This window comes from Eubalaena glacialis, chromosome 11 (genome assembly GCF_028564815.1).
Source record: "Eubalaena glacialis isolate mEubGla1 chromosome 11, mEubGla1.1.hap2.+ XY, whole genome shotgun sequence".
Lineage (NCBI taxonomy): Eukaryota > Metazoa > Chordata > Mammalia > Artiodactyla > Balaenidae > Eubalaena > Eubalaena glacialis.
Window position 1 is genome coordinate 112,696,337 of NC_083726.1, and position 12,092 is coordinate 112,708,428.

The 12,092-nt window shown below is 38.7% G+C and overlaps 1 protein-coding gene across 1 annotated transcript in view; it reads left to right on the top strand.

Moving 5' to 3' along the window:
- Positions 1-11,491, top strand: part of C11H12orf4 (chromosome 11 C12orf4 homolog) — a 37,143-nt gene extending 25,652 nt beyond the window's left edge. Inside the window, exons 12-14 of the mRNA XM_061205106.1 lie at positions 9,677-9,734; positions 10,447-10,514; positions 11,131-11,491. Coding sequence (XP_061061089.1) covers positions 9,677-9,734; positions 10,447-10,514; positions 11,131-11,223 — 219 coding nt within the window. The 3' untranslated portion in view covers positions 11,224-11,491. The remainder of the gene's footprint in view (positions 1-9,676; positions 9,735-10,446; positions 10,515-11,130) is intronic.
- The last annotated feature ends 601 nt before the right edge of the window (positions 11,492-12,092 follow it).

The following is a 12,092-nucleotide window of genomic DNA, read 5'->3' on the forward strand; positions in this document are numbered from 1 at the left end:
AATGGCTAACTGGCAAGTACAGCTTGTGAAAGGAAGGAAGTTTGATCATCGATTATTGAAAGTTATTTACCAAAATAATAGATGTGTATAAATACTGTATCGTAAAGCGCAGGGTAAAAGATTTGATATTGTACTTTTTAGAGTGACTCAGTCCCCACTTAGACTCATCACATTATTGGACACCTCATTTTAAATGCAATACTCTATATAAACACACACAAAAAAATCAATTCCATATAAGACAAGATGATTTTAAATGATTTCCCACTTACAATTCATTTGTATTTTTACTAGACACACTATCGTTTTGATTAAAAGAATTCTGGCTCCATCAGATGCAAGCTGCATCAAACGTTTTAATTTCTCAGCCTCAGTCATACCTAATACGGCATTAGGAGAGATTGACCAACATGTTTTGTTTTGTTTTTCCCACTGCAGCTTTATAAAGTTTTAGTCCCATCAGGAATTTTTAGCCATTGTTAGCGTCACTAACTAGTCCATCTATAAAAGAGTCTTTGGGGAGTGACAAAGAAAGTTTGTGATGAATTCCAGCCACACGGAAACATCCAAACATTCCTGCAGCTGGACTCCTGGTTAACCAGTTTATAAAAATGGTTATATGTAGGTGGGAAACAACCTCAAAAACAGTGTTTCCGAAAGTCACTAAGTTCGGATTTACTTCCAGACATCTGATACTATAGCGCGCCCTCTCCCACAGTGTCACAAAGGTTACATGTTTTAAATTGGGACAGCCAGCTGCAGGACATTAAGTCTGTCTCCAGAGTGTCCATTTTAACTCACGAAAGTATATTGAGCCACGATCCTCCCATCGGTCGTATTTAAACATCCATTCAGGTCAAGAAGTTTATCCTACAAACTCAGACAACACTGCACAGGATGTAGAGGCAGTATTTGTCTTAGCTCTCATGCAAGGATCCCAAAGCATTTCGGCTCTTGTTTTCTTCCTGTAACAAAGAGACTTGCCAGACTCTCACTTACCATATTGCAGTGTGTGCAAGGTAATGATGACAGTGTCGGAAACAGTCCATGTCCCAGGGTCGATAAAAACAGCCGTAGAAATGAATTGCAGTTTAAAAAAACAGGAAAGGAAAAAATAATCTATCGGCAAGAAGGAAGACATCCTGCTCTTACCGGTTTTATCTCTGTAGATCTTTGTGATCTGAAGACACTGTCATCCTGGAGTTCAGTCTAACCTGATAGACGGGGAATGAACCTTCACGTCACGAATCCTGAGCTCCTGACCCTTCCTTTTGTTTGTGCTGTTAACTTGTTGAATCATTTGGGACTGAAGGGTTTTAGTTGTTATAATTGTTGTAGTTGATGCAGATGTTGTTCTTAACCTTTTATTAGCATATAACACACATAAAGAAAAGCACACATAAATATACAGCTCACATCTTCGCCACCTGAACACCAACGCCCAGACGATGACACAGAACGTCACCAGCCAGCACCCCAGCGTCGCCCCGTGCTCCCTTCCCATCGCTTAACCCACATTCCCTCCCTCCACAAGGGTAACCACTGTTCTCACTTTGAAAAGCACGGGTTAGTTAGGTGTGTTCTTGTAATTTATGTGGGTGGAATCCTGTCGTACACACTCCTGTATCTGGCTTCTTTCGCTCGGTATTGTGTGTGTGAAATTTATCCATAGTACTGTTTGTGGTTGTAGATTGCGCATTCCCATTGTTACGTAGCGTTCCATTGCACGACTGGACCACAGTTATTTAGTCATTCTACTATTTGTGGACATTCGGTGGTTTCCAGGTTTTGATTATTGCGACGAATGTTGCTGTGAACGTTGTAGAACATATGTTTTGGCATTTCTGTTGGATACATACTTAGGGATGGAATTGGTAGACGGTAGGCCAGGCACCTGTTTAGCTTTGGTAGATCCAGTCAAATAGTTTCCCAAAGCGATTGTTGAATGTAAAAAATGAGAAAGCCAGACTGCCATTTCTCACCTGCTGATGATGCTTATGAAACCGATTAATATGAGTGTTTCAGGAACCTCCGAGGCACAAGCTTGAGATAAAGGATAGTCTTGCAATTTCCCTCAGGGGTACATAAACCCAGGAAATAATTCTTATATCTACCGTCTAAGACACACAGTGAAGACCTAAAAGTATATACCAGTTAATCACCTCTGCAGTTCAGCCTTACTCTAATTGGAAGATTCAGGTTGGGTAGTTAAAGTGCGGCCACTAACTTTAGATACAAGATATTGTCTGCGGTCATAATTAGAACTGGCATCCTCATTTCAATTTCACAGGTTTAGAATTTACTCTGTGTGTGCCGTGCCCACTTATCATCTAAAGTATAGCCGCCGGGCCCAGTTTCCTGCCTCATTTCCAAAGTCTGAAGTGTTTCACATGATCCGTTCAGCTTCTTCAATGGATTTCTTTCACATGTGCTCTCACAGATGTGACGCTAAGATTTAGTCACTTGGCTGTTAGTTAGAACTCATGATCAAAAGCGTTCTGTGCTTACCTGACCCACTGTGTTGTAGACGCCGCCTACTGTATAATATATACTAAGGGTTACTTCCAGAAGAGAGCTCCTTACAGAACTACAGGCCACATCCCACGATGACACCCAGTAAATCATGTCTTCTTGTGACCTTGTTGACGTCTAAAGCTTGCGGTTTAGAGTCCTCAGAGCCATTCTTTTTAGGTGCTGGTTTCGATCAGAGAACAAATGACAGGGGTGCTTGGGATGGAGCCTCTGTGTGGGCAAATGGGGGTTTTAAAAACCACCTGGGCGTGTATTTGTGCAGGTGCCTGCAGCTTTCTAGTTTCCTTTCTGATCCACCTGCTGCTAAGTAGCGCTAAGCGAAAGTAAACAGAATGTGAGTGTTCATGTCATCTGGAAATTCAATTGTCTGTCACTTCGAAGATCTCCTGGGATCCTGCCTGGAGCTGGTATTTTGGGGTGTTTTCTGTATAGCCCTGATGAAACCTTGCGTTAACTCACATCATTCTGAAGAGTTCGTATTAATTTGGCTCATAGATATTTGCTCTAGACCACGCTATTAACCACACATACCAAAAGCAAGAAAGCAAGCTGTTGAGGGATAAAAGGGGATGATCTTTAGAGAAGTGGGGCAGTGAAGGGACTTGATTTTTTCCATCTACTTTTGGTCAAAACACTAGAACTATCCCTGTGCTAACTTGTGCTTCAGTCTTTCATCATTTCCATCATGATCCTGACTTTAATGCAGTGGGATCGTACGTGTTCTGTACGTTGGTGCTGAAGGCCGGCCCTTCGGAAGCTCTGTGCTCACAGTGCACGATGGTCGTCCTCACGTAAGTGGTGCTTAGCTTTGGCCTTAGCCTGAGATGTTTCAAAGGCTAATCGTAGATGACAATAAACTACAGATAAGACAAGCTACTGTCAGATAATGCTTTTTTATATGTAAAAACAAGTGCTTTATTATAATAGTATGAATAGTAATAATTCCTTGATCCTGATTATTTCCGTGGTATTTTGAAAAAATGTTATGTTTTAGAGTAGCATTTTAAGGTGATGCAAATACTCAGTTATACTTTAGCATTTATTCCCACATATGATCCTTCAATAAAATGTTTAATGCAAGTGAAGGGTAAGTAAATAAAACACCACGAATGAAAACCAGCAGAAACAACGAAACCTAAAAACAGATACACAAAGACTTTTGAGGCACTGGAATTGTGAGACACGGACCATAAAATAGTTGATTACTCTGTTTAAAGAACTTGAAAACAAGCTTAAAATGTCTTCAAGTAAAAAGATGCTGTGAAAAACGACCTAGCAACTACAAAACTGAGTTTTTAGTTACTGAAAGAAATTTAAAAGGCCTAAATAAATAGATATACTATGTTCATTGGTTGGAAGACTCAGTACCGTTATCAGTTCTCCTCAAACTGATCTATAGATTTAAATCCCAATCAAAATCCTTATAAGGTGATTTTGGAGATAAAGCTAATTCTAAAATTTATATGAAATACACAGGACCTAAAACAGTCAAAACAATTTTGAAAAAGAACAAAGTTGGGGAACTTACAGCAATTGATTTCAAGGCTTACAAGCTTAGCAAGCTACAATAACCAGTACAGTGTGACATTGGCAAAAGAATAGACTGTGGATCAAAGGAACAGAATAAAGAATCCAGAAATAAATCCGTGCATAAATGGTCATTTGATTTACAGCAGAGATGCCAAAGCAGTTCAGTGGGAGAAAAGTGTAGTGTTTCAACCAGTGGTGTTGGAAAAATTGGGTATTTATACAGGAAAAAAAAAACAAAAAAACCCTTGAGCTTTACCTCACAATCATACATAAAAATTAACTTAAAATGGATCATAGACCTAAGCCAAAAAAGCTAATAGTATAAAACCTCTAGAGGAAAACACAAAAGAAAATCCTGGTATCAGATTAAGCAGAGATTTGTTAAGACACCAAAAAAACATAAACCATAAAAGAAAAACTTAATAAATTGTACTTCATTAAAATTTAAAACCTTTTCTCATCAAAAGATACTGTTAAGAAAATGAAAAAATGCAGGTCTCAGGCTGTCACATGACCTTGAGTGGTTCACTCTGCCTTTCTCAGTGTCCTTTTTAGTTTATAAAAGTTGTTTTTTGTGAGATACAAATTATGTATATTGTAAAGTTCCATGTAAACGTAAGACATTATTATTGTAGTTTTCAGAGCTATCAACATTTCCTCTTAGCCGCAGGTAGGTATTTCTTAGTCACCTTGCTCCCTCTGTACATTTTTTTAAACTAAGCAGAAATAAGCCAAAAGACAAAAACTTGTCACGCCATGCATGTGTGTACTCCCGTAAGGCACCGTGGCTCTCTTGTAACAGCGTTGGCAGTTACAAGGAAATATTCTTCCTGAACTTTGAAGCTAAGAAGTATTATAAACTTAATTTAAACATCAGGAAATTCTAGTCATTTTTATAAGCTTCCAGAGTCTTGGAAAAGAGGATTCTTTACTTTTTAGCCCTTTTGGCAACTAGACCCCTTTTATTTATCAATCTTAAAAGTATCTTGGACACAAAAAAGTAGTTTCCTGGGAATTCCCTGCAGTTCAGTGGTTAGGACTCTGCACTTTCACTGCTGAGGGCCCGGGTTCGATCCCTGGTCGGGGAAGTAAGATCCCGCATGCCGCGAGGCACAGGCAAAAAGAAAAAGGAAAAAAAGTAGTTTCCTCTCAAAGCCTAATTCTAGCTACAGAGAAAGTCACTTTCTTTTTAAATTTCCATGGATAATAAATGATTCACTCACTCAGCCTGTATGCTTGAGCATCTGTGTGCTCAGTATTGTAGGAGGCATCATCATAAAGGTAATAAAGGTAAATAAAAAGTGGTTCCTGCCCTTAGAGAGCACACACCTTAATAAAGAAGGCATAGATCCCATCTCCCTACCTATTCCTCTACCACCGCCCCCCCAAAAAAAGAGTAAACTGTGATCATGGAGATAAAACAAAAACAAAGTACTTCGGGAGTTCAGAGACACCATTTGTAGCTGGGGAACTAGGAACTACTTCATGAAGGAGAGGACGGTTAGGGAGGGAAGAGCAGGTTTCAACAGATGGGAAGAATGGGGAGGGCATTCTAGACAGAAGAAATGGCTTGAGGAAAATGGGAGGAGTGGGTGACAGGCATTGCAGATCATGTTCAGGCAAAGGCGGACAGGCAGCCTGGAGTGAAACCTCACTTTTTTAATTTAGAAGTCATAGAAGCTGAAATAGTTTGGGTCCTAAGGTAATTAGCCTTAAATGCTAAAGAAAGTCTTAGATGTTATTCATGCGGCAGTAGGAAGCAATTGCAGCTTACTGAACAGGAGTGTAACGTGATCAGAAAGGTATTTCAGATAAATCAGCCAAATCAGTTCGAAGGGGAAATTCTGGGGTCCAGGAAACTACACGGGAAGCAATAGCAATAACTAGACCTGAGATCGCAGAGACCGTCAGAGATGGGTGAAGGCCTGGGATAGCTCAGTGACATTCAGCTCAGGAGAGGGGCCGGCACGTTTCATGAAAAATGTGAATAATGCCGGAGAGGCCAATTAGAACAAGACTGAGAGAAGGTTAGGTAATTATAACCCAAAATATAAAGTAAATATCCATGAGTCCATACTGATATAAACAAATGCTCGAATAAATAAATGAATAGGGGAGAAGAAACAAACCTCCCATGCAGAAGAATTCCAAGTAACTTATGTAGATACTCCATCCTCAAGGAGGGGAGCACAAAATCTCCACCTCTTAAGTGTGGGCTGCTCACAGTTAGTGATTTCTTCCCATAGAGGACAGAGTGGAAGGTCAGGGCTGGAGACCTTAAAAACACCACCCCAGCCAGGTGTTCCAGGCTCACATCACTAGTCATAAATCACATTGATTATCTGCCCTTGATATGGTGTGATGAAAATGATACTTCACCTCTGTAGTGTTCCTGCCCAAATCCATAGCTCCTGTCTAATCATGATGCAAACATCAAATTCTAATAGGGGGCGTCCTACAAAATACCTGATCAGCCCTCCTCAAAACTCAGGCTCGTCAAAAACAAGGGAAGTCTGAGAAACTCAGGGCAAGAGAAGCCTGGGGCGACATAATGACTCAATAGAGTGAAGTGTCCTGGATGTGGTCCTCGAACAGAAAACGTCATTAGGTAAAAGCTGGGGAAATCTGCATACACTATGGATTTGAGTTAATAATAAGGTATCAATAGTAGTTCAGGTTTTTTTCTGGTTTTTAAGTAATTTGTTTATAGTACTGCATTTACAAAGAGAAAGAATAAAGATGTATTTGGGGTTTTATTTTTAACTGACTGCAAATAGAAATCCTTTAGTGACATCATGGCAATTTGACAGTTATGATTAAGTTCAATAAAGGTACATGGGGTACTTGGAAGATCAGATTCTAGCTGCTGCTTTCTAACGGCCTCTGATTCATCTGGCTCCTTAAATGATACGGGATAAAGCCCTTATTTGGTGGGGAAACATTTCCAAAATGAACTTTTAGGTTCTCTCCTAATAATTTTCTTCTGTCAGTTGTTAAAAATAGGACTTTCTGTTTCTCTGTCTGTGTGTGTGTTGGTTATTTCACCTCAGTGTCATCACCCCAATTCCTATAAGTTCACAATTGTGATTTTACGATGTAGAAAAAAATTCAGTTGTTGTAGTCTGCTATTGCTTTAGATGTACATATCGCTGAAAACCCAATGTAGATTAGAATTGCTAAAGGATTTTCCTGCCATTGTTTGATGTAGTCTGGTTTCTTTATTCCTTTTTTTAAAATTTTATTGAAGCATAGTTGATTTACAGTGTTGTGTTTAATTTCTGTTATATAGCAAAGTGACTTATACATATATTTACATTTTTTTCATATTCTTTTCCATTATGGTTTATCGCAGGATATTGAATATGGTTCCCTGTGCTAAACAGCAGGACCTTGTTGTTTATCCATCCTATATATAATAGTTTGCATCTGCTAATCCCAAACTCCCAATCCTTCCTTCCCCCGACCCCCTCCCCCTTGGCAACCACAAGTCTGTTCTCTATGTCTGTTAGTCTATTTTTGTTTTGTAGATAAGTTCATTTGTGTTGTATGTTCTCTTTATTCTTGATAGGTACATGGACAGCCTCACTTCTAGTGCTCTACTAATATAAGATGTTAACAGGGGAAACTGAGTGTGGGAGTGTATGGCAGTTCTCTGTACCATTTTCATAATTTTTCTGTCAGCCTAAAACTGTTTCAAAAAATAAAGCCTATTTTTTAAAAGCCATCAGGGTGATGCTGTTTTGGATCTATTAAATTAGTAAATATGTTAAATAATGTTTTAAATAATATTTAAGTGTCCAAGTGATTGTGAACAATATGATGAAATTGGATGATGCATACATTGCTAATGGCTAATGTAAATTGATATTACCTTTTAGGGAAAAACTTGAATTTTATTTCACTAATCTATAGGAGTAAGTATCCCAAGAAATTCTTCAAAAAACAAGACATCTATAGATGTAGATACACACATGCGTCATATACGCAAATATGTCCACTGCAATGTTATTAACAAAAAGGGGAAATTGAGTTATAAGGGGCCATTTAAATAAATTATGATACATTAACTCAATAAAACAGCAGTTTTTAAATTGTGTTCTGAAGATACCCCCAGGATGCTAGCCCCTTCTGGGGGTCAGCAAGACTAAAAATATTTTCATGATAATACTAAGACACTCTGTGCCTTTTGCATTCTCATTCTTGCATGAGCGTCACTGAGTTCTTCCCGAGGCTGTGTGATCACACAGCAGATTGATGCAGAGGCAGATGTGAGAGTCCAGATGTCTTCCGTGAGGCCAGGCGTTAGTGAGATTTGTACATATGTAAGGCATTGACCTTCTTCTCACTCAAATTTTTTTGTTTTGGAAAATATAGTAACTTTACATTTAAAAAAATACGTTACATTAACATACGGTGGGTTTATCGTTTTTAAATGAAATTTATATTTTTCTCAGTTTTAATTTCTAACGCAATAAATATCAGGAGACATAATCCACATAAACAAAAGCTCAGTGCAGTCCTCAGTGATTTTTAAGAGTGTAAAAAAGATCCTAAGACCCAAAGAGATGAAGGATCACCATAATGAATTACTAAACGTATTTTATTGTTACAGTTACAAACACTTGCAGCATGGGAAAGTAATTCGATAATAGTGAAAAGAAATAGAATTTAAAATGGCACAATCGCTGATCATGACCACAGAAAAGTATAAATGTGTGGGTTGGTTGGTTCGCAGCACGCATGTGCTCACTTGGTCAAGGGTTAGGAAGGAGCGTCCAAAAAAGAGCTCATTTGGTTTGTTAGGTGGCTGGGATAGGGTGCTTGTTTGTTTCTGGTATTTTGTAATAACATGTTATACACAGAAAACATTTTTCTTAAATTTAAATTTATTTATTTATTTTTGGCTGCATTGGGTCTTCATTGCTGCGCGCGGGCTTTCTCTAGTTGCGGCGAGCGGGGCCTGCTCTTCGTTGCGGTGCGAGGGCTTCTCACTGCGGTGGCTTCTCTTGTAGTGGAGCACGGCCTCTAGGCACGCAGGCTTCAGTAGTTGTGACTCGCGGGCTCAGTAGTTGTGGCTCATGAGCTCAAGAGCACAGGCTCAGTAGTTGCGGTGCACGGGCTTAGTTGCTCTGTGGCATGTTGGATCTTCCCGGACCAGGGATCGAATCTGTGTCCCCCGCCTTGGCAGGCAGATTCTTAACCACTGCGCCACCAGGGAAGCCCCAAGGAAAACATTTTAATGCATTGCTTATTCAAATATTGTACAATTTAATAGAATTATTCATGCTAACATATTGAGAGAAGTAGGTGGAGTTCCTATGTCACATATATTTGTCTTTAGAGTTAATTATGTAGAAAGTTTTAAGGGAATGTTCATTTTTAAAATTATATTGACTAGGCTAATTCAGTTAGTTTGCATTCCACAAGTATAGTCTAACAGCTGGAACAGGTTACATGCCTAAAAACCAGAGGAAATCTAGCTGAAATTAGCTAATGGTTGCCTGTAAGTGGATGGTCAACATTATAGATAAATTAAGATCTGACCATATATATATATTTTTTCTTTTTTCCAAAGTTCAGTTAAAAACATGATTTGTTTTGTTTCTGTTTTTAGGAAATGACTATACCGTGGTGCTTAAGGAGAGCAGAACTTGTGTTTAAGTGTGTCAAAGGTAAACACAACCTTATATTTAACAACAACGACCTATATTTCTTCCTTGAAAATATTGAAAGTAGAGCAAGCCAGGAGAAAGAATTGTAGCAGTTACCCCTGTCATCTGGTGCCTCAGTTAAATGGTTTAACAAGCAAATATTTCATAGCGGCTTTTTTATCTACCTTTTTCCAATCACAAAATAAAATCTCCAGCCCTCCTTTTTTTTTTGGGCCGTGTCACACGGCCTGCAGGATCTCAGTTCCCTGACCAGGGATTGAACCTGGGTCACAGGAGTGAAAGCCTGGAATCCTAACCACTAGGCCACCAGGGAACTCCCTCCAGACCTCTTGAAATGTGAGGATATTTGGACATTGATAGAGCTTACTCTCTGTTACCTTTTATTTTCTTAAAAAGAGAAGAAAATAGAACCACGTGTTTAATTAATCTTTAATAACCTGTTTTGGCTTCATTGTGTGGAGGCAAAATAGGACTTAAGAAATGATCATTACAAGTGTGTTGACGGAACTATGTGAAACCTCTCTGGCCTGGAGAAATAAGGATTGCAGAAGTTTATCTGGCCTTCAGGCTTAGCCTTTCCTGCAGGCAAGTAGCTACCTAAAAAGTCAAGACGTGCAGCCCCACGATGAAAATTCAGTTTATTTTCAGTAAAGGACTGGTAGGTTTGAAGACCAGAACTCATAATTCAGCAAAGTCTGTTGTTCTATTTTAGGTTTCATGATGGAAATGGCTTCATGGGACGGAGGAATTTCTAGGACAGTGCAATTTCTGGTACCACAGGTGTGTTATCTGGATAGCTCTCACCCCAGTTCAGTCTCTGTTGTGATATTCCTCGCAGACATAGCTAGGCACACTGCCGTAAACTCAAAATAGCATAAGAAAATGCTAGCAGCTTTCTGTGTTTTAAGGGGAGAAGTGTTTGGATGCCATCAAGGCACTTAGTTTACTGTCAAAGATGTTAGTATCTGCCACTCAAGGGATCTTTGATTAAACCCCAAAGCTGAACTTAACTCATCTTTCCTCCCCCGCCCCACATTTATGTTATATAGATTCATAAAGAAGGACATGAGCAGAGAATGATTCTGTGTTCTATGTAGAATTTAGCAAAACGGGTGTACTTTTATCACTGAATGCACTACTATTATCTAGGGGTTTTTCTGGTAATCAGACTTATTATTTGACAGAAATAGCGTAGGTTCTCAGAGGCTGGATCCAGAGAAACACCCCTGCCCACAGCTGTGCAGTTAAATCAGCTCTGAAAGATAGTGTTCACATATTACACTCCATGTCTAGAACTACTGCCATTACTTCCATGTTTTAAAATACTTAAACATTTTTTTTTAATCAGTGATGATTTAACAAGTGCAAACTTTTTTTTTTTCTTACCTCTTAACAGAGCATTTCTGAAGAAATGTTTTACCAACTTAGTAACATGCTTCCCCAGATCTTCCGAGTATCATCAACACTCACCCTGACATCCAAGCACTAAACCCCCTAGATTGATATCTGGCAGAAGAGGATGCGTAAACTATCCAGGAACTTGAGATGTGCTGGGATTCTGTCAAGCAAAAGATGCCCAGAAAGAGGACTTGCCACCCAAGCCACGAATCAAATCATGATAAACATCTGTTAAACGTTCCAAAATCCACATGCCGTACAGACTAGTGCTCAGCCCCTTACTTATACAGTTTTTTTTTCACACATACACACTGTATTTTATTTTTACAAGAGATAAATAAACTGACACCAAGCATTGTAAATGGATGACCACAACAAAAGCAACAATGATTGCAATTACCAAACACAAAACACCCTCATACTATGTCATAATATTGACATTCAGTCCAGTAATCCTCCACTGTAACAGCTCCTTTACTTTGCAGTGAAAATTGTATATTTTTTGCCTCTGAGTCCTTGTGGGATTTTTTTTTTTATTCAAACAGAAAGTCACAAAAATTATAATCATCCTCATCAGTTCACTCAGTCCCATGTAATTAATTATTTTTTTCATCTTGATCTTTTGTTAGCACTTCTATGAGTTCATCAGTTTTCCATTAGAGTTCTGAAAATGCTTATTCATTCAGTTCAGCCATATAGTCAGTTACCAGAAACCTGTACTTGTCAGAGTCTTTTCCATGAATTCCCTGAAGATGAAACCCTTTTATAGGAACATTTTTGCAAAAGCATCAGCGTACACCCAGAACTGTCTGTAAATGACAAAAGACTTAAAAATGACCACGGTTAAAGATTTGATGAAAGTTCATTATAATGCAATTGACAAGGAAATTTAGTTATTTCTGAGATATACATTTTAAAGTAATAACTAGAATTATGACTTATAACATTATACCAGAACAT